Raw genomic sequence first — 23,427 nt, forward strand, 5'->3', positions numbered from 1 at the left:
GGGCCTTTGCCAGGCATGTCAGAACTTGTCAGTAGGTCTTTCTTTTGTTCTGCAGTTAAGGAAACTGCTTGGAGGGATTCATTAATCTAACACAATGACTCTTAACGGCACATAGTTGGAAATGAATGAAGGTAGAAAATTAAGATGTCATTATATTCCCAGGTCTGCAACTGGTTTATCAATGCACGCCGCAGGCTTTTACCTGACATGCTGAGGAAGGATGGCAAAGACCCAAATCAGTTCACTATCTCCCGGCGAGGGACCAAGCTTCCCGAGGGTGGCCTGGTGGAGTCTTCCATCGGCACAAAGAACTACATTCCCCTGCTGGAGGAGTCTGCCTTCCTTCCTGCTGCCACACCGCTCAGCAAGACTGTGTCCTCTTCCAAGCTGGCTTCCCCAGGATCAGTTCTGGCTCGGCCATCAGTGATTTGCCACACGACTGTGACTGCATTGAAAGACGCCCCTTTCCACTTTTGCCAGCCAGCTGATGCAGGCCAGACCATGGACCTGCAGCAGCCCCCAGTGAACGGCTTCACAGACAACTCCCTCTCCTACCACGAGGACGCATCTAAACTGGGATCTGGTACAAATGCACAAAGTGGGCTGTTTAACACTCCTCCTCCAACCCCACCAGACCTTAACCAGGATTTTAGTGGATTTCAGCTACTGGTGGATGTTGCACTCAAAAGGGCGGCAGAGATGGAGTTGCAGGCAAAACTTATGGCCTAAATCCCCTTCCTTCTCCTTCCCCGTTTTGTTTTTCCAGGCAGGGATCTAACAGCTGTGTGGTTGTTGCCACCCACACAATATCAAAAGACTTACTGCATTATTATTATTTTTTTTATTAATCTTATTTGCACAAGGGATTGCTGAAATGAAGCTTCCTGTCACTGAGATGGTCTTCAGTGGAATATGGTCATTCCAAGAATTATAAACTTAAAAGCTACTGTAGAAAGAAAGGATTGTGTGTTGGGTTTTTTTTTAATGTTTTCTTTGTAGGTTTTTCATAATGTGAGATGGTTCCCAAGATCATGTGATTTGTTTTTGTTTCTTTCAGACTGTGCAATATCTAGTAATGATATAGAGTCTTCTTATCATTCCCATGTGGAACAGAATATACCGACATGCTGTTTAAAATAAATTTTCAATTTTTTTAACAATATGAACTTTGGATGATTATGCTTTTTTCCCATAATGTAATAAAATATTTTCTTTAAAAATGCATGTATACAGAGTATTTTGTTGAATACGAGCTTTGCAGAAAACACAACTTTACTCTTGAAATAAATGGAAGTGAGAACTATTTTTTAGCTCGTACTGACTTTACTTTGGTTTAGAGAGCTATGCTAGCAGTTGTTGTTAACTAGATGTTTAAAAGGAATGCTGAAAATTGGGCCAGAAGTATCTGACTGTTCTCCTGTGTTGAAATTTTTTTAAGGGATCAGAGGAAGCTATGTAGGCAACTCTTACTAAATTTCAGGGGGATATCTCAGTCCCCTTTAAGACTTCCAGATTTTGGCTCCTAGAAATACTTTAGGGCTGGGAGACGTGACAGCCCATGGGGAAGTTCTCCTGAAGATGAAATGAGGCCAGAAAAGGGGTTGAGGTGAACGTTCTTCCAGGTCTTTGTGATACAGCTCCTAGACATTGCTAGCGACAGATTTTGAAGGAGGGACAAGGGCTCCCAGTCTTTGCTCTTCCTGGACTAGCAGTGGCAAGGTTTTGACTCGGTAATTCTAGTAAGATGAAATAAAGAGGCTGTATACGGTTGAAATCCGAGTTCTGGGAGCTAGGTCACGGTGAGATACTTAAACAGGTGGCTAAGATTTAGAAGAGATCCCTGTTGCATTGGGGTGTATTTTGGCCAACAGAAGCCAAGTTACCTTTCAGCAAAGAACTTTGCTATCAAAATGACTTATTACTGAAAAATGTTAAGACTTACAGCTCACATTTCAACTTGCTTGAATGTCAGTCACCCACCCCTTATCCTTCCAACAACAGTGAAATGAGAGACCTCTAAGGGGAAAAAAAAGCAGTTTGGCTAATCCTTAAAAACAAACCAGTTGTCTGAGAGGCTGGGGGAGGGCTTTGTGGAGCAGCAGAGCTGATGAATTTAAAGATATGGTTATGAGTAGAAGATTGCAATATTCAGACTGCAATGTGTATGCGTTTTGTTTTGCTGTGGGCTTTGTCTTTTATTCATTTGTTCTCTGAAGTACTCTGGAAATCTACTGAGCTTCTGCCTTTCTTGAAACTTAAAGTTTAAAATCAATGATTCTATATAAAAACAAATAGTAAACACTGGCTTACTCATGTCTGCATCAACTTCAGTAACAGTCATCCTAATATACTGTATTAATACAGATTTTTTTAATACTTTCCATCAAAATAAAGCTAGAAAAAATAATTTTGAACGTAGTCAGACATGGCTGTACACTTTCTCTTAAGGAATAACATGTTGAGTCCAGAAAGAGCCTTGTGTATTGTCTGTTTGGACATACTGTACTTTATATTTCTAGGTTAATTTTCCTGGGATACCTATGTATGGGTTTTTTTAGTTGTTTGTTTGAGTTTTTTAATGGCTAATTATAAAATAAAATGGAAGTACACTTTGTGTAACTGTGGAGTCAATGTTGAGGGAAGAGTTGGTCAATAGGCATCTTTTTGTGACATTAATGGTGGTTGTCAAAGGGTGCCAGACACCCAAAGAAGAGTGTCTAGTAAAGGTCTGGAAGATGCTTTCTTGTCCGCATGCAGGAAGGAGCTTTATTGCAACACTCCTTACACCCATGCCTCAAGCACTGACAAATGGAAAAAGGAAAAAACAACCTCATGCAAATATGTTTGCATGGTTTGATTTGAACTTTTTTTTTCCTTTTCCCTATTATTTTTCTTCTTTAAAGCAGGTTGCTGGTGTGCTGTGGGGTAGAGAAAAAGCGGAGGACTGATCATTAAAGGGCATTCTTACAGATCTTTACTCTTCATTACTCTGCCCTTTAAAATAAAATTAAAAAAAAAATGTCAGGAAGTTCAGAAAAAAAAAAATTGAGCTTTGCTGGCTGAGCTGACCAATTCTGTAATTCCACTAGAGCAGCTGCAGTACTGAAAATGAAAATAGGGTGAGGAGGAAAGCTGTCGCCATTCAGGTTAACAGTTTTTATTGAAAGTAAAAGCCTGTGGGCTCTGCGCTGTTTTCATTTACCATTATGCCACACAAAATGGCATTCGTGTAACTGAGCACCAGAGTCTTACCTGTGTGATGAGTACTGCATTTGCATTTTGCTGACTGACTTGCCCTGGGGGCTTCACTTGTGACCAGTTTTGCTTAAGGCCAGTTATTTTTTTTAATCATTACTTGTTAAGGTTACACATAGAAGTTCAGCTGTAGTCACAAGCCAAACCCCTTTGGCTGAGTAGCACCTGGCACACTGTGTAAAAACTTTTCCCTACCCTGAGGTGTTACTTACCTTGGAGGAAGAAAATTACTCATATTGAGTACCCGCTAAAATAATATCAAAAGGGAGTTCCTGCTTTCCTGTAATCTAGCACTGATAGATTTGGTGCAGGCTATTGAAGTTTGCCTGAACCTGTTCTTTCAGAGCAGAAACCTGAAGTAACTCTGGATAAAATTACCAAAGGGAGGTAGAGGTGGAGCGAGGATCCCAACCTGAGCAGGAGTCCTAGTAACAAACCAAAGGCATCATGTGCTGGCCACTCATCCCTGGTGGAGCAAAGGAAAAGTCATTTCTGGGAACTTGTTTTAACATGGAATAAGAAAAAGAAAAGCAGTAGAAGCTGGGTCAAAACCCGACCTGAAAACACACGCTTGGGCTGACTGCAGAAGGGAAGGCATTGCCTTGTGTTCCTGGAGACCGCGTGGGCAACCAGGGTGTAAGTGAGCTGAGAGGTATGACAAATCTATGCCAGGGAAAACGGCTCACACGCAGACTTCGTCAACCTTGTTTTCATGGCTTTTGTGTCTTGTAAACAAGTTGCGGCAGCTGCATGTGATAAATCTCTGTGCAAAGCAAAAATAATTACAATAGGGAGGGAATCTTGAGACTGGCGTCGCCGCCTGTGTGTGCGGGGGCGGGGGGCTTGTGGTATCCCACACGTCTCCCAGCTTCTGCCATGAGGTCAATGTGCACGTCTATAAAACCGTTGAAGCTGTAACAGCTGGCTTCATGTGCTATGGGGGAGGGAAGGGGCGCAGGGAGAGCACGAAGCTGGGGTAACTCGCTTTGGAAGGGCAGTGCAGCCAGTCTGCGAGCTCCAGGGTGATGCCGTCTGCGTGGCCAGAGGGGATGCAGGTAGTAACCTCGCTGGAAAAGGGGTGGCAGGAGGAAGTATGCAGAAACGGAGGAGAGAGAGCACATGAGTGATGGTGGGGAATGATCATGGTTTTCCTCTTGGAGAGGAGGGAAGCCCAGCCAGCAGAAGGTGCAGTGCAACTGGAAGCCCAGGTGCACCATGACACTATTAAGTGTCACTTTGATACCTATGGTATTTAGGCCATTTGCAGTTAACTGTGTGCTGCCTGTCAAAGTCTGTTTTAATTTGTCATTTTTCTCAAAGCACTTACGTAGTTTTCTTGTTAATGCTTAAAACCTGTTCCTGGAGTAGTTTGTAGTTCTATTAAAGCTCATTTGGGTTTTCTTTTTTTCTTCCTCTTCTTGGCATCCTGCAGTTGTCAACTTCCCTCTGGCTTTTGCCGAATAGGGATTACTGGCATGAATACAGCACATGTTTACTTTTCAGGACATGTTTTAAGACTTCACCAGTTGCGGGAGTAGTTACATCTCTATCCTGTTTCGCTGGTTCCGCGGGCTCTTCTGTGAGCTGCAGTGTTGAGACTGAAGATTAGATTAGCCACTCACTCTGGCAAAACATCGCTTAAATCTGTTGCTGTTCCAGACATAATAAATGCATCCTCGTGTGCTGTATGGGGTTCAGTGTCTATTCCTGTCCCTATCGTGACAATGAGTTCCTGGAGTTCTGCATACACAGAAAATCACATGAAGTGATGCTAGCTATACTACAAAGTCAAGACTCAGACTACTTTCTCCATCTAAATTTTTGCATGCATTCCTGCTGACAGCTCAAAGCCATAGCATCTAGCCATTTTGCTCACATGTCCCTTCAAAACCGGCTTTACTTGCCTTAAAACTCCCTTTTCTTTCTGAAGCTTTCTAATACCTTCTGAGGCATTGGGTTTGGGACTGAAACTGGTAAGCGTCACAAGTCTTGCTACACAGGCTTGCAGACTAGGATAGCTTCCAACAACAGGTAAACTTCACAGCTCTTTGTAGCACTGCAATGCTGCCTCACTGTGTAATATGAATCACGATTCCTGAAGCTGATGCAGACATGAGTAAGTCACATCTGCCTCCTAGCTAATCCCTATTCCACCAGATAGCAGTGTTTCTGCCAATTTTTGACAAAAAGTGTTGATCTTTCAGCTGCTTACATATGTGTAATAAACCTGCAAAGATGCACACGGGCAGGTAGCAGTGCTTTGGATTAGTCACTTAACGAGGGGACAAGTGGCAGCTTGTGGGTTGAATGAATGCAGCTGACAACTATCTAACCCTCTTTATTCTTAGACAGCTTCTTTAGGACCACAGACCAGGGCTGTGGCTGCTTTCTCTAATTGCAGCCTAGCCAATGTCTGCCCTGGGTGATGAGCCCTGTCTGCAGGTGTGTAACACTTGGGGCAAAAGAACCCTTGTCTGGGCATATATAAATCCTGCACGTGGTTTTTGTGGTGAGCCTTTCATTGCATCATTCAGCAGGTCAGTCCTAGCGCTGTGGATTTTGCAGTAGACATGTATGTTTGTGTGGCTCCTCTGAGTCTTTGCCTCTCTGCACCGCTGCCACACTTTTGGAGAAATATTGCCCTGGCAACTGTTCCCAGAGCTCCGCCATCAGTGACATTTCACAGGTTGGTAGGGCTCAGCTTCTTTTTGAGAATATTCATTTTTATCATTAGTAAGGAAATAATTCCCCGCTGTGAGGGCTGTAGTTTTACAACTATAGTGTTCAATAAATATATAGCAAATGTTTGGTCCTGCCTCTGATGTCCCTATAGCTCTTTGGGAAATGATGTGTCATACACTTCAAGCCTGCTGCTGCTTCCTCTCTGACAAACACTGAAGGCCAGAGCAGCTTATGTTAGGGATAAACCATTTGGTTTCTTTAGCTGATGTGTCCCTATCTAGTTCCAGCATAAACCAAATATTCTTTCCTATCTCAACTTTGCCTCTAGTGGTCTAGCTCTTTTGCAGAAGCAAAATTGTTTTCAGTTGATTGGTGACTAGATTTTAGTGCTTGGCAGCAGCCTTTTGACCTCCCCTTTAGAAGCTCTTGATGGAGAAGACAATGTTGATCATCATTTGGTACTTCCTTATAGATTTTACCATGACTATATATATATATAAAAGGATACCATACATATATGGGTCCTGGTATATATAAAAGAACCCCAAGATATTACTTGACTGATTGTGGGAAGAGCATGATATCCTCCAGCTTGCTTTTATGAATTTGTGTAGCTTGTCTTGGAAATTGTTCTGGATAGCAGATACATAACTTATGGTAAGGATCACAACAGTTTTGTAATTTTCCTGAGTAAGCGTTCAGCTGTTTTGCCAGAGCCTGTAATTTCACTTCCTTTTCTAGCCTGCAATGCTCTGATTGCCTGACCTTGTGCTGAATGTCTTATTTTGTTTTCTTTTGTACTTCTAGTCTCATTCCATGTTTAAACTCTCCCTCTGTCATCTCTCTCCCTGTTTGACTTGAGAGTGCTCACATGATATGCATAGTCCACTTAACTAGGTTAGAGATTATTTTGACTTGGTTTGTACTGTTTTGAAAGTCATCTGATCCTTGCTACCCCACTAAATTAACCACAACAGCAGATCTTGCTCTGATGCGAACAAATCAACTTCTGTTCATGAGAGAAAGCACATCTTCCCTGTGTAGATAGCTTGGCTTTTTTCTAACTTCTGCTTTCTGTGTTGTGACAGGCGTAATTTGAAGAGAGAAGCAATGGGTAATAAAATACATTGGGCATTTTCAAAAACAGAGGGATTGTTTTAGTTTCAAGTCAGTGGCATTTCTGGTTTCAGCACGCAGCCCTGGCTCTGCTGCCACGGGTCTTCCCTAGGTGGATGTCCCACCAGCTGAGGCGTGAGGCAGACGTTCCTCTGCCAGCCTTGACTAAAAGGTGAGTTCAGGTTATCGTATTAAATGCTACTCAGGCAGTTGCTGCTGTAACTCATTCTTCATGTTGAACTTACCTGGCTTGTGTTCAGCCAAGGTATTTCCAGTGATGTGCTGCCAACTTTTTCCAAGGGCTTCCTCAAAAGTCTTTCTTCCTTAGCTGGTGATATGTGGAGAAAAAACCCTGCAAGTATCTCCTTTTAGTGTATAGATTTACATCTGCAAAACATATGCTGTTGGTTTCAAAGCCACCAGCACCTCCACCTCCCTTCGTCTACCAAACCAGGCCTCCCTGACCCCCTGCTCCCTCTGTCCTGCTGCAAGCAGCTTCAGCCAACTTCATCTCTTTGCCTGCTGGGACTTGTCACCATATCAGCTGTCCTGGCCCTGGGGGCTACCCCCAGGCTTCTGGAGGCTGCTCAGATGCAGACGGCCTCCTTCATTGCCTGACTGGTAAAATAATAGATGTGCTCTGGGTCTTTGAGAGTCTTACTTCTTACCAACTGTGTTCATGTCCCCCACTTGAGGCGGGGGAGAATGTCCCAGTCACCCTCTGAAGAGAGAGTGGCATCCCCTACCATCTCTTTGGACCCAAAGGAGGAGGTGGTGGGAACCTGGGCATCCAGGTCTGTCTGTGGGAGAGTTCCCACTCAGTCCTGCAACACTTTATTCCTTCACCTGGATGTGATTGTGGGAGCAGTTGAAGTGGTGCAGGTCCCAGGCCAGAAGGGTGCTGGTAGTCTCAGGGAGGGCAGCACGTGAAGCCTGACTGGGGAGTGTGCTCACAGCCAGCACCACCCTGAGCTTTCTCAAATGTGGCAACTTGAATTTAAATAAGCAGCACACACGGAGGTTTGGGAGGTGGCATCATTTTTGTTCCTATTTACACAGATAAGCACACAGATAAGGTATTTTCCATTGTGAGAAATTTCCTTTCCTTTCAAATGCAGCGATACAGAAGCTCAGGTTTCCTTGAGCACCCCAACAGGGTCGTTGGGGTGAGGAGGGAAGCCTGGACCAGCTGATGCCCACATTAGCCAGGCTCCTGCCTGGCAGAAGCTGCTCATCGGTGGCGTGACCCTGCTGCTCTGTGATGCTTGTCGATCTCAGGGGGAGTTTGATTTGGGATCCTCTGCTTCTGCGAAGATTTGCCTTTAATCATTACCTTACCCCAGCCCTCTTCTGCATTTGCTGGCCAGCCTGGGCTGCAGTGGGCTGCCCCGGATGGGGTCTCCAGTGCCTGCGGCTCCTGGCAGGGCGCGGGTTGCTGCCCTGGTGGAGCTGGCGGCTCCCTCCACCTGGGGCTGATTACGCGCCGCTTCCTCCCCAGCTGCCAGGGGCCTGGATGGAGGGCGAGGAAATGGCCTGCGAGGCGCTTGTCAAGGCCGCAGCCCGGCCCGCCGTGCCTTGGCCCTTTCTGCCGCTGAAGGAAGGGCCGGCTGAGCCTCCCCCCGGCCTCCTGCCCTCGGAGCTCCCCGGCTGTAGGCAGCCTGGCAGACACCGCGCGGGCTCTGAACCCCGGCCCGTCAGCACTGGCTGGGTACAGGATGGGAGCAAGGGGCTTTGAGAAAGCCCTAATAAACCTTTCGATTATGAATAAGACAAAATAAATAATCCTTCCCCACGTGGTTTGCCTACATGTTCTTCCCTGGAATACATTGGAGTCTGATTTTTAAGAAATTATCTCTAAAAAGCCCACGCGTAGAAACTTAACTGTCCCGGCGACAGGAGTGTAATCTGCCTTTGATCCCGTGAATTGTTGAACCACAACTCTATCTGTTGCCCAAGGACTGCAGGAAATGTACACAGGCTTATGCAAATTTCTAGGAGAGGGAATGTTTTGCAGGGCTGGGGCAGGGAGCGGAGCAGGGGAAGATGGCTCTTGCTGCAACTCTCAGTTTCTGGATTGCAGCTGAATAGTTTGGCAGTCCTGATGCTCTCCTGTGTCACCCTGCTGCCAGTTCCCACGGCTTCTACCCCTCGCTGCTTGCCGCCCAGTTGTGCAAGCCTAGAGCGACGAGATTTTTCAGACCTCTTCTTGTGTACGCCTGTGGCATTTACAAGCAGAGTCTGCAAACTTGGTCCTTTGGCTGCATTTTTCTCCAAAGACCCACAGTAGCTGTAATGTTCATGTTTCATCTCTAAATGTAAGATTCGTGTTTTGCCTCCCCATGACTCTTGCCAACTGGGGGATATTTGCATGGGGGTGGGTGATTTTGACAGTAAGAGACAAAACAATTCCTTTGGGAACCTTGAGGGGAGCCAAGACTGCACCGGAGCCCAACCAAGGCAGGATGCAGCAACGACACAGTGGGGGCACAGCCCTCAGCTGGGAAGCTGTCAAGCAGGACTTCAATTTTGTGTAAAATGTGAATTTTCCTCTTTCCCAGACTTGTAAAAGAATGCTCAAACCCTTGTAAAGAGACAAGTTGGGTGTAGTGTGGGAGTACAACTATCACCACATTCGAAACAACTGTGCTTTACATCCTAACCCTGGCTCAGGGTAGCAGATTCTGCTAGAAAATAAAAATAAAGATCCCTTGATCCCTTCTCTGTTTTTTGGTTTGGGTTTTGTTGTTTTTTTTTTTTTGTATGTAAGCCAAGTGACGTGACACTGGACTTCAGTACTTCACCTGATTTATTTTAATTTGCATGTTGAAGAAAGCTGTCAGACTGTCAGAAGGGCAGGATGAGCCCTCCGTCACGCAGCCATCCTGGCGGCAATCCCCTGGCAGCCATGCCATGGTGCCGCTCCGTGCCAGGGCAGGCTGTGCTGCGTCCCGAGCACGGCCCGGAATTTTTCATGGTTCGCATGTGCCGCACAGGTATGGGCTTGCACACAGCAGAATGTGGGGCAGCGCCGCCTCAGCTGGGCATGAGTTCATTTTGCTGCGTCTGTTTGTTTTTTTCACCTCGGTGATAATTCTTACCCAATGTGCGATCTCTGCTCTGTGTACATTACTACTCCTCGTGATAATCAAAATCCGGCCCTGAACTTTTTCACTACAAAGGAAACAAGAACTTTGCCCTGCTGGCTGTTCACCAGGCGTCCGGTGATGCTGCAGCCTTTTCTCACGTGCAGAAAACCCCAAAGTCTGTGGAAATCAAGGTTATGTTGATGTCAGAATGCTTGCTGTTTTTTCACTGGTACGGGTGGTGATCAGGCACTTTGACAAGACATGAGATTTCTGGTGTCAGCCTTCTCTTAAATAAAGAGAAGGCACCCAACCGGTCAGTGGAAACAAACCTATAAACGCCAGGACTGCCAGTGGCGCATTGTATAGGGCTCAAAGTGCAACCTGTGATGGGCAAGCGCTGAAACATTAACCAGACCTTGGGACACTGTCTGTAGTTGCCGCTTGGTGCTCACGCCATTGCTCCCGGGAGTGGGGAACGAGGCCTGCGCTATTATTAGTCTGTGCGGAGAAAGGGCGCAGCGGTGTTTGCACAGCATGGACGGAAGCGCTGGCAGCGGCCCCGAGGCATTGTGTGTGCAGCAGTGTGGGCAGCAATAAAAAGGTATGAGCTTCCCCATGCGGGGAAGAGGGAGAGGCTAAGAGGTTAAATCTCAGTTTCCAGCTCTTGTTGAAATGCTCAGGCAAGCAATGCAGTGCTGGTGGTGTGAGCCCATCCTTCCACGTGCACCCCCATGTTTGCAGGTATAACCTGGCTGCGGGTGAAGCCCCTGACTCTAAGCCTCCCCCTGCCCCCAGATGAGGTAAGGCTTGTGCGAAGAAAAAATATAATTTATGAAATTTCCGCCTGTAATGGCAGGGGAAAATGGGAATACTAGAGTTTATTCTGGGCCCACACCTCAGGTGGTTTGGATCTGGGTGGTGTTTTGGTGTTTTTTTTTTAACACTGGTGAGCTGTCCTGGAGATTGGGCGAGGAGATATGAGGAGCCAGAAACTGTTTCTGAGTGCGCGAGTGTTGTAATCACATTACTGCTCCCTGAGCTCAGCTGACACAGGAGACTGGTAAACACCTCCCATTGCCCAGGTAGATGACAGTACATAAATTTTCAGAGCACCCTGAGGAATAACAAGTTTTTTGCAAGTTTGGCTTTGAACTCTGAAGGAGTTATGCTTGCATGATGGACGGCAGTGGTGCCTAGCTGTACTCTGAGGAGGAATGCGGCTCCTGACTCCCTTGCAGAGGTTTTATCCTCATCTGGAGGAAGGGTATAGCCAAGCTGTGTGCCGGTGCTGACGCTCGCAGCTGTAGAAGCTGTCATTTCCTTTCCAAACACCAGCACCCTCAGCAACGCACTTGCAGCTGCCTTGCACGCTTGGCATCCGGCCAAAAAACATTTCTATAGCATCTGCTCATGCTATATACATGTGTAATGTTAACTTACCTGATTCCTGCTGTGGGTTTCTCCACAACCACTACCACATACCCATGTCTTATCAATGCGGTGGCTTTGGGAGCAGCCTTTTCCACTAAGGCTTAGAGTGAGTTTACCTGGCAGCGTGTCCCATTTCGGGAGCAGCAAAGCGATGCCTTGCCCTGTTCGTGTTGAATCATTGTTACCTGGCAAGAGTTTAGGAGCCATAAGATCATATTTTATTGTAGTATATTACAGGTGCAGAAAAAGTATTGGATTTTGGGTTTATATCGAAAGACTAATTCTTGGTCAGGATGATAAAGTCTTTAGGTCTAGGACTTTGCCTTCACAGCTATTTGTAAAGTAATTGCTCTCCTAGTAGTGGCAAAAGAAAGGACATGCTCATTTATGGTGCTTTAAATCATACAATTCGTTTCCAAAGACAAACAACAAAATCGTAGCAGAGGGCTCTGGTGCAGGGCTCCTTCTTGGATTGTAAACACCGCAAGACAGAAACCATCAATATTTGCACTGTGTCCAGCCCAGCCCAGTGCAGCTTCTCTAGCTGGGGCTTTGGAGGTGTGCTAACAGGAATATTAAATCACACTGAATACCTTCTGACAATATTTACAATTTAACAGTAACCATGCATGTGTGTGCCTGATACTGTGGATTATAACCATGCAGCACTGGAACCAGAAAACCTGCCATGAGGCCAAGCATTGTGACACGGCCCCCTGCTCTTCCCCCTGCTTACCTTGCGTGCAGCCCAGTGGCTGGGACTCTTTCTGGTGCTGCCAATATTCATCAGAAGCAACTTCTTACAAGAAGCAATGCGAGAGTAAGCATGTTACTGTGTGAGCTGTCACCAGATGTGCCCAGGACTGTGGACTGAAAAATCAGGGGGAAAAAAAGCATTAAAAATACCATTGCCATGTTGTCCTCTGGGCTTACACAAATGTGACACAGAGAAGAATTAGACTTTTGCAGTTTTATGTTTCCTTGACCTTTTGAGAGAGGAAGAAAAAAACGGATCCAACTTCTGCTCCTTCTTATAATGCTGAAAGTCCAGAGCAAATATAATACTCTGGCTCTTGAGATGTAAAAGCAGAGTTTCATGTTGTCTATTGAAAAATCAGAGAGAGCGAGCTGAGGTGTAACGATAATTGAACAAAAGCTGGATGAGTTGAAAGCTAAACCTCTGTCCCAGGTGAGTGTAATTATTGGTGTTTAACGAAATTCCTTCACCCTGTTCTGTTGGGCTTTCTGACTTGGCATCAGTGTGAGGTAAAGCAGAAAACATGTGGCTTCTACCATGCAATGTCCTCTTACCGTATGGGTCAGGGATGTGCCACGAGGGAAGGTTCCCAGACAGCGTCACCTCAGCTGACAGACCATGGCAGTGGCAGCTATGGCTAATGCATGTGGCAGGGACAATGCAACAGCACCCACATTGCACTCACTTGACACTTGGGAAGGCCTTGAACCATTAGCATTAAACTCACATGTGCTATTTGTCATGAAAACATTTCCAGTTAAAAATCATTTTAGAGTATCACTATATTGGCTTACGCAACTGTTGACAAACAAAATCTGCTTGGATTACACTTTGATGATAAACTCTGCATGTTTCAGCGGGTTTTCTTTGTTTTGGCTTGGTTTCCTGGGTTTTTTTCCTGCCTTCTACTAAGAAATTTTTTTAGCTCAGAGGGGGCAAATACAGAGGGTGGGCTGCTTCCTACCTGAAACCTCAGCATTGCCTAGGAGAAGCTGATCAACACAAATCATTGCAATGAATGCAGTACTGCACACAAGTAGCTTTTTACCACTTCTGTATACAAGCACAAGGCTATTAAGCAAAGGACGAGAAACACGTGGAGTGCACTGCAGTTTGCTAACGTATGGCTGGGTTCCCAGGTCCATGTACATTCTTGCAGACAGGCTGCTGTTGTCACGATGCTATTGCCAGGAAAGATGTAAACAAAAGGAAACCTCTAGTTGTCAGTTGAAGTATTAGGTTAGTAATACAAAAGAGTACTTCAAAGAGTCTTTCAGATTGATACACGCTATTTATGAAAGATGTTATTTATTATATGTACTCGTACAACTTTATTGATGTAAGCACTGGGTTTTACGTTTTTTTAAATCACAGCAGTATTTTCTATGTGGTGAGTCAGGGCAGTGAGCAAGGTCATAGGATCCTCTTGCACAAGATCATGACTTAAAATTCAGGTGTTTTAGGCATAGCTCTCCTGAGCTCACTCGGAGATTGACAAATGGATATGTTTCCGTTGAAGATGCTGAAGTTTTATGTTTGTGCTTCCACTAAATTTCACAGCTGTCAACTTGCCTGGGGTGCAGTCTCTCTCCCAACACTGCAAATCCAGCTGTTAACTCCACTAAAAACCCAGCACTGGTGTTTATGCTGGATTAAAACAGTTGCTAGCGAGATGAAAACAAGATTTACTCTTACAAACTCTTCTTTCTCACCATGACAGCTTACTTCACGGAAGTAACAGCCATGAACTGACCTGGATTACTTTTAGGTTGCGTTGCTTGTGTTATATCCATGCCACGTTCCCCTAGACTTGGCAATGTTTCAGCAGCATGTGACAAAGCCCTGCCCCGTGCAAGTCCTGGTGTTGCCCAGGGACTTGCATCTCCCCTGCTCTCAGCTGGGGGCCCAGGGGCTCCTTGAGAGCATGCTGCCCTGGCACATGTGAGGCTTGCAAATAGCACAGTGGAAACCGTGGTTATGGTGGCACTGATGCACTGGAGAGGGATGTCAGATTATTTAGAAAGTAACTAATGAAAGATCGCTCCAAGATGGGAAGGAATTTCCCCCTTCAGCTGTCACTACAGTGTGACAGTAAATGCTTTGGTCACAGATGAACTTGCTGGTATCCAGGCTCTTCTGCCAAGTCCCTCTCCTTCCTCCTGCTTTCCTCCTTTCCTAGGGCCACTCATGGCACTCCCTGTTTTGGCTCTTAGTACCATGGCCGGTGCTCCCAGTGCTTATTTCACCTTGGTACCACAGCATGGCAAAATGCTGTTGCAGTTTTTGTGCATCGTCTGTGAGCTGCCTGACTGGTACCAATTTTTTCCCTTTTGTTGTCAGTTATTGAGTGGAGAGATGAGGAACAACACATGTTGAAGTGCATCAGTTATATCCATTTCCCCCACCTTAGGCCTAGCATAGCCATGATTTGCCAGAACTAGCTACAAATTAAAGAAGTTTCAGCATTTTTTCAGATGGTAGGAAAGTTTTCTTCCCAAGACTGGCAAGAAAACTGGAGCACAGTGAGAAAAACTGAAATTACCATCGCTTATTCCAAAAAAAAAAGAGAAAAAAGAACATGCTATAAGATGACAAATAACATAGCCCAACTCATGCAGTACATCAACGTCTCAGTTTGTGGAGCATGCACAGCAAAAACAGGTATTATCACAGTTCTGGTTCAAGGACTGCAGCAATCCAGTGCTGAACACATGCTTTCGAGGTGGCTCTAGATGACTATTCTGAGCACCGATAGCCAGTACAATAGGAAAAAATAAGCCATACTATTTTAAGGACATGACTTTGATAATTCTCTGCTAAAAAGCCACGGATAAGTGATAGGCTGGACATTCCCACTGGGGAAATAAGTTAGTTACATTGGAAGGAGTTACCTTTTGCTATTCAACATCTCGGCTCCCTAGTTACCATCTCTAAACTAAGATGTTTGCCTCAGCACACGGTTGTTCGCACAAGTGACTTATCTTACCTTGGTGAGACATTTGATACCCATAAAACATCCGTCACACTCTGTCCTAGTGCTTTTCTTTAACTCCTTTCCCTGAACCTTTGACAGCTTCGAAACATGACAGAGCGTTGTCTGTGTGGCTCAGGGGCTGTGCAGCGGCTGCCTTCTCCAGGGGCTCTGCAACACTCCAGTATTTCTCCTCTTTGAATATTGCTGGAAAAAATACATGATTGCTTCCATTCTGTTTGACTAAAAATAAGGAAAAGCCCTGCACCCTGGCATGGAGGTTGTTCAGAGCAGAGTCAATATGATGAAGGCCTCTGCACCAGAAGTCACCTATAATAGGTGGTGGCAATGTCACAGCTCAGCTTGTTTTTTAATATATATCTCTTTTTTTTCTCCTCTCATATGTTCTTTTTTTTTTTTTTTCCCCCTGGGTGGAACACAGCCGGGGAGGTGATGACTTACCTGCCACAACTCGGTAGATTGCAATCTGGAACTGGCAGAGTGTTAACACAATGCCCCAGCAGAGCTTTTCTGTCTCTAATTTCTATGATTATGTTGTTACTGGTTCAGTGAAGAGAACCATGAAAAACACAATTACCAGGAAGCCCTGTTCCTTTCCTCATCCCTTTGTCTCACTGCGGATCGGGTGTGTGACTCACAGAGCCATAGAGGACCTGCTGTATTCGCCCACGCTACTGAAAGGGGTTATGCCCGCTGGTGGGACCCAAGCGTGGGAAAGCCTGACCGCTGGCTGGAAGGGCTGGTCACGTCATGTTTTGCAGCTGGCATCCAAATGTATCCTGATGAACCAAGTGATAGCACCTACCTTCTCTTGCCATAACAGCAGCCAAGCAGCAGCACAGGAGAGGGGCTGTAAAAACCTCACTGCCACATTCAAAAGCACAGGGAAGGGAAAATGGCTGTGAATGAGCTTGCTGTGGCGGGACAGTGATTTTTTTTTAGATCACTGGCATAGCATCAGACTAAAGGGAAAGGGAGCAAGTATGTTTCAGCTGTGGGTGCTGGTCCCAGGTTTGCTCAGTGCAAGCCCAGCTGTGTATCAGTCTGGTGGGGCTGATCTGGCCCCGTTATGTGGCACATAGAGGGAAGGGAGAACTTCACTTGTTGACTGCACTCCAAATCATGTCTAAACCTAAAACTCCAATGACAAATGCCAATGGCAGCAGAGCAGCCAATATTTTTATTAATTGCTGTCAAAAATGTCAGTTCAGTCAACACCAACTCTCAACAGATCTGACAGGTGAGATGCTCCAGTCTTACAGTCAAAATATATTATTTGCCTGTTGCGTGCTGCAAAAATAAATGTCTAGCAGGAGAGAACAGACTCTGGCAGACAAACAGACAAGCTATGCTTGTGGGGAAAGCTCATGACTTGATCTGGAAGGCAACATTGAGTATAAATAGGGATAAAATTTACCTTAAGCTTGCATGAAAGGCAGGGCTATGAGCCGTGGTTTGGACTTCTTCATTCTTCTGGAGAACAGCTTGAAACATATTTGCTATTTTACGCTCTCTGATCTATTGTTGTTACAAAAAGATACCAGCCACCTCAGAAAGGTTTTTAAATAATAAAGCATATTTTTTTCCATCCCTGGTGCATCAGTTTATCAGACCAATGAGAACAGATATTCCAGCACATGAAGAGAAATCCCTTCATCTCAGTGGTAATAAACTTTTAAGCAGAAGTTTCCCTGCCTGTGGATCCCTGGCACAAATCTTCCTGATCTTCCTGTGCTGAAGGTCTAAGCACAGGCAGACGATATGTGGTGCAGCACTGGCATGCCATTAATATAACTATTAGCCTCTATAGACTGAATCAGAACCTGTTTAAATGCTGGTATAGCCATGACCAACATCATCCGGGACATATTTCTATGGGATTTGGTGACTGTCTTTATTTCATGTACCGGGAAAAACCCCATCCGGAAGCAGGATTCCAGGGAAGGGAAAGTCAGCTATCTCTGCCAGGGATCTCTTTCACCTCCCATGTTTCAGCCATCACCAGAGATAAGCACAAGATGAAGGGAACCAGTGAGGGGAAAAAGAAACAGGCTGGGGGTTTCTTGCCGCTTCTTTTGAAGTCACCAGCGTAACTCCAGACATCTTCAGCGGGGTTTGGCTGGGCTCCGTGCAGAAGCGCCTTTGAAGATTTTGCTAAGGCTCAAGGCCTTGATCATGGCAACATTTACCTGTGAGTAACTCTGTGCAGATGAGCACTTCCAGGGTACTCAGTGGGACGCTTCGTATGAGGCTTTGCAGGATTGGTCTTAAGCAATGAGTGCTTAAGAGAAACATTCTGCTTGTCCTGCTTTTATCCTTGACCACATCAAATGAAAACTGCCTTGGCAGTTACGGGAGAACGAATTTGCATTGAAAACCCACAGCTTTACAAGCAGTGCATTAATTATTTTATTAATTTGCTCTTTTTACATTATGGGAAACATTCATCTATTTACATTTTCCTGTCCACACACAAACCCGATAGATAATCCTATGGAAACCCAAATTGTTAAGCCATAAAAGCACTCTCTGTCTAAAGGCTTTCAAATTTGTGTCTTTTGTTTCTAATCAAAAACATTTTTAAAATCACACTTGGGAATGCAGGTAGGCCAGTGATTTACATTCCAGTTACTTAAAATTTGACCATTTTCCTTAAAAAAAACCCCAAACCAAAAAACCCAATAAATTCACAAAGATACAGTTTAAATTAAAGTGATAGTGCACATCAAAGCATTAAGGGAACACCAATAAATAAACTGAAATATATTACAAATAAATTATTTCTATTTACCTTTTCAAATATTAAAAATCTTTAATCCATTTCTTCATCTTTCTTTACAAAAGGATTATGAGAATTTTATGGAAACATCTGCAAAAAATAGAATAAATACTTCTTTTTTTGGTTGTGTTTTTTCTTTAATTTTGAAGCAGGAGACAAAACCAACCTTTTCTAAAATTTCCCCCAAGAAAAAAAAAAGTGATAATTTCATCCTGAAGTAAAACAGAATATAGGCATTTTATACACTGGGCAGGTTAGACTAAAAACAAATAGTTACAAATTATACTAAAACAGATGATAGAGCAAATATACTAGCATTAGTGTTGGTAAATGAGTCAAGTGGTTAACTAGTGGCATTCTAGGGGCGGAATTATTCTATTTTATATTTTCTGGTCTTGGCTGTATCTTTAATATTTTGCTAAAAAACTAAGCAAACATTATAATACCTTCTCCAGCGCCAAATGATCTAACAGGCATTCAGCTAAGAATAAATTCATTTAAAATAGATATGAAAAATATTCTATGATATACAAATACAATAATTTGTAATGTACAAGACTAGATAGTCTTTTGCTTTTCTGCTTTTTTAAGGGGGAACTTGCTGGATATAAATTTCTGTAGCCACTTGTCAACCAAATCTTAACTCATCTTTCATAAAACGTTCACAAAACTAAGTAAGTCTGCGACACAGTTGTGAATGTGGACTCTCACCTGGATACTGCTTTGAATATTTCAGTACAAATGAGTTCCGAATAATTAATATTTCCTATGACTATATATGCTCAAAAGTGGCAGTTGGCACTAGTACATACTGCGAACACCGTGATGTTTCATTGCTGCTAAAAGTTAAACGCAGTGTTTCAAAACTAGCAAATACGCTGGTATTCAAATGCTTAGAGGGTCAAACCTTTCAAAGCTCCTGTAACACAAAGCACTCTAGGGTTACACTGGATTTCTGATTTCTCCAGTTAAAAGTCTTTATGTATTAAATTATTAGCCCTTATCTTGTAAACCACAGCAGTAAATATTTGTGCCCTGTTTATAAAGACATAGCTCAGATATCAATGGCTTTGAGAGGTAGCAAATTCTCTAGTGGTTTTAGTATGCTCTCATGAAAATACTTGGTGCCAGAACCTATTACCTCTCCTATTTTCTTGAATAAAATTAAATTAGCACCTGGCTATGATGTCTTAGGAAAAGAAGCTGTCTGGCATGATCTCGATGAATAGTTTTAGCAAGACCTTAATTTTTTGATGATGATTTTAAATGCTTTTTAAGTGCAAGCTGCAGAATTACACCCGTGCAGCGGGATTTTTCACGGGTTGGACCATCCATACAGGTTTAACAGCTATGGGCATAGAGAGCCAGCGTTGGTGTGCAGCAATGTCTGCACCCTGTGCTCCTCCATGGCAGGGTCGTCCCTGTGCCTGTTCCCATCAGGAGCAGAAAGCAGCCTGCCTTCCTCTCCCGTGTTCCCCTGCCCTGGCAGCCGGGTTGAAGAGCACGCAGGGACCAGTGGAAAGGTCCAGAAAGCATCACCACAGGGCTGCGCACACACTGGGGGCCCACAGAGTGCTCCTCTGCCCCGGACCAGCCCCAGCATCCAAACCAGCTTACACTAATTCTGCTTTCAACAGCACATGCCAGCTAGGCACGCGTGTGTGCGGGTACACACACAGACACACACACATGCACGCACGCACGCAACTTGCTTTCAGCAACATGCCTGACACAGCTTTCCTAATGTTGGCACAAGAGATTCCGGTAGCGGTGTGGTCAGCATCGTTCCTCATCAGACGAGCTGGAGGACAAGCTCCTGCCTCAGCCAGGGGGTAGCTGGGGGGGACAGACACGCAGGGTCTGACCTCTCAGGCTCCTCTCCAGCTCTATTGTCTGCCATTTCCCCCCACTATTAGTAAGCTACTTGGGATGCATATTTTTCATGACTGCAAAACAATGGCAGAAGCCAGGGTAGGAAGGCTTGTTGTGAAAAAAATTAAGTTCATATTGATCCCATAACTTGTGAAAAATACTTTATTGTTCTTGTTCAAATGGGTATTCTGTACTATTAAGAAGAGGCTGAATTAGAAACTTACTCCAAGATACAGACTGTTTGGTGATAAACAGTCTGAACTGTAGCATACAACTGGCTGTGGATAGAGCACAGTAAGCTTGGCCTGGAAAAGCATCAGCAGCTCCATGTACAGCATTTCGCCTACAGGTGTCCGTGTGTGGCTACGTGGACGTATGAGATCAGATGGTCCCACCGAGATTAAGACATCAACAAAACCAAGCTTTTTTTTCTTTTTTCTTTTTTTTTTTTTTTTTAAACCAATATAATCCATACAATACAATACAAGAGGAATTGACAATACAGTACAATTTTAAAAATTCTTAACACTTGGACAAGAAAATCCTTCTTTTATGTTATCTCTTCAACTGTCATTGCTTCTTATCTCCTTCCTTTTCACTCTTTTATTGCCTTTCAAAATAGATTATTTCCCTGGAAGATCGAATTTACAATCTTCTGCTGATTGAAATGTTTAAGTAGTGATTGATGAAATAAAAATGAGGCAGTTTGTGCAGCTGTGAGTGTGCAGGTATCTTTCACAGGATCTTTTATATCCCTTGCCATCTCACCTGTGGGATATACTTCCACTTTTTCACCTCCCAGAGCTGTGTTTTATTTCTCCCCCCCTCCCCACTCCCACCCCAGCCCCCTCCCCTTGTGTGACTCCTTAAATTCAGGTGAGAAGGTGTGATTCGGAGGTTTAGAATAAAGTGCGCCATCTGCTTTAAAAAAAAACAGTAATAAAAAGAAGGGAATCTGAGTCATAGCTCCTTTCATCTTTTGTGAGGAAGACGGCAGAGTCTGAAAGGATCACCCTGCATGACTGAAATTTCCAAAGTCCCCTACAGTTTGATATTGCTGTACACCGAGTAACAGACTAGCTTTAGGTTAACTAAAGATCATGAGTAAGTTAAACGGAGCATCTACTGTACAGGTGTGTGGGTGCGTGGAAGTCTGAGCGCTGCATTTATTTGTTTCAAACAGAAAAAAAAAATGGATCGTACTCGTTTACATGAGGCAAAGTGGTAGTAGCATCAGTACATGTGACAAAGCATCATGATGACATGGGCGAACCTTCAGAAAGGAAGGGTGATTAGAGGACATCTCTCGGAGGACCGACAACTACGCCACGGCAGTGAAGTTCACTGGGAGCATCGGGGCGGCTGCGTACAGAGAGAGGGGGCAGGGAGAGGAGGGGAGAGAAAGCGAGAGAGAGAGGAGGAGGAGGTACAAATACTCCATGGTGACCTTGAGCAGGAGCCTAGAGGGGCAGATTATACATGAGGCTTGTCTTGCCAGAGAGTGTCCTCCCGGTTGGATCCCTTCATAGCCTGGTCTGGGCTTCGGGGATGTATATCTCAATGCTTTCGGCGCTCTCGGTAGCTGAGTTCTGGCGGACCGATGCAGCGCGCTTGGCAGCCATCAGCCGTTTCCGGGCCTCTTGACGCTGCGAGCTTTCCAGAGAGCGTTCTCGTATGAGTGGCACCTGACCTTTCGATGGCTTCTTTGGCACTGGAGGAGGGACCCTTCTCTCCTGATCAAAGCAGAAGGTTAATGGCATTATACAGCTTCTCAGGGAAAGATGGGAAAAACTAGGATACGTCAGTAGTTAGAACACACATTTTACCTAAGGTTTGTTAGCTCTTATCTGCCTTTCTGTCTTCAGTGAACTGGCTTTTGTGCTCAAGGGTTCATAAACACAGAGCAAGGGCAAAGGGGAGGGGAGGGCCGGCCGCAGTGCTACTTCTCCGCAGGGACGGTGCGTTAAATGCCCGGCGCTGCCAGGGCTGAAGCCCCCACTGCTAACCGCTTAGTGCGGCTCCCTGGGGTGGGGGTGATCCAGGCGTCTCCTCCTGGTGTCAGGGACTAGAAAGGAGAGCATCTCGGATGCAGCCTCCTGCTGCCAGTGCAGTCGTGTGCAGCTGGGGAGCGAATGTCGCTCTTGGCAGAGGAACTTTTGAGACCTCCGACTCCTGGGCCACCCTCTTCTATACGTGTATAATGCTAGGCACTCGTGCAACACGGAGATACCGTGGCTTTGGCATTCCCAGATGCAGATGGGAACTAGCTGCCTGCAGCTGGTGCATCAGAATAAATATTTTTTAAAACCACCATATATTTATGTATATATTTTGTACTGGCTTAATGACTGCTCAAAAATCCCACACTTTCGGTCTCACTGTGCAAGCTCGTAAACTCTAGCCTCCTGCTAAATAGGAATGACAAGCTACAATCAGCTAGAAATAGAAAAAAAACGGTAGGGAAAACTTAAAACTCATTAAGAGAACATGCATTAATCATGACAGTGGCAGCTAGCTCCAGATACGCGATCAACAAGGAGGACTTTTATGTATATCCTGGTGCATGTACACACACACACACACACACAAAACCAACAAAAAAACCCCCTCAGAGAGGGATCTCTCCCGAAAAAGAAAAGTGTATTCAGGTCTGAATTTCAGGCGGCCACAAAGACTTTGTCAAGTTAATTAGATTGTCTTTTAAGTTACATCCCCTTCCAACTGTGAACACGGTCTCTGAGCGAAGGGATTTTATCACACTACAAAGGTCCCATTCTGCCCTTTCGTTTTCTTTCATGCTGCTCACAACAGCTTCCATGGCTCAAAATATAAAGGTGCTTAGTTACACTTATTCATACTTTGCTTTTTCTCTCCATCCAAGGATTAATCTATGCTGCTTACAAAGGGCCCAGTGGCAAAGGTCAAAGGCAACTGCAAATATCAATTCCACAGAAAGTTTTTTCTTCTTTTTTTTTTTTTACCCTTTTTAAGAAAGAAGATCATCTGTTCCATCTAAAATCATAGACAAATACTGTTGAAACAGGAACACAGTCAGTGTAATTCTTTAAAATCTTTACCTTCCTACTGTAGGTCCCTTTCTTCAGCACTACTTAAGTTCCTTTAACCCGTTATAGTCTTCTTTTTGTTGGAAACTCTTTGAAATGTTTTTCAGAAGCAAAGAAAAGGCACATTTTTTTGTAAAGAAAGCTCTCATTTCTTATTGATGCAATTGCAAACACTCGGCCTACCCGCTTTACTGTAAAGGCTAATGAAAGACCATATACCAGCATTTGTGTGCATGCATGTTTGACAGTTTTAACTTCCTTTTCTGACAGATACTGAAAAAAAAAAGAAGATAAGAAAATGACTTGCCTTCAGTACCTTGGGCTAGGAAAACACATTCCCATTCATTCCCCTACAAAACACACTAGGTGTGCACAAATGGTGTGAACATGGC

General features: G+C 44.6%; 2 protein-coding genes across 9 annotated transcripts in view; one reads left to right on the forward strand and one right to left on the reverse strand.

Annotated features, from left to right (window-relative positions):
- TGIF1 (TGFB induced factor homeobox 1) overlaps positions 1 to 1,166 on the forward strand; it is a 9,812-nt gene extending 8,646 nt beyond the window's left edge. For both annotated transcript variants that reach the window (XM_080381393.1, XM_080381394.1), the window contains exon 3: positions 163 to 1,166. In XM_080381393.1, the coding sequence (XP_080237519.1) occupies positions 163 to 729 (567 nt within the window). In that variant the 3' untranslated portion in view covers positions 730 to 1,166. The remainder of the gene's footprint in view (positions 1 to 162) is intronic.
- DLGAP1 (DLG associated protein 1) overlaps positions 892 to 23,427 on the reverse strand; it is a 358,503-nt gene continuing 335,967 nt past the window's right edge. For all 7 annotated transcript variants that reach the window (XM_080381374.1, XM_080381373.1, XM_080381371.1 and 4 more), the window contains one exon: positions 892 to 21,703. In XM_080381374.1, coding sequence (XP_080237500.1) covers positions 21,494 to 21,703 — 210 coding nt within the window. In that variant the 3' untranslated portion in view covers positions 892 to 21,493. The remainder of the gene's footprint in view (positions 21,704 to 23,427) is intronic.

The sequence above is a fragment of the Falco punctatus genome (assembly GCF_963210335.1).
Source record: "Falco punctatus genome assembly, chromosome: 3".
NCBI classification, from domain to species: Eukaryota; Metazoa; Chordata; class Aves; order Falconiformes; family Falconidae; genus Falco; species Falco punctatus.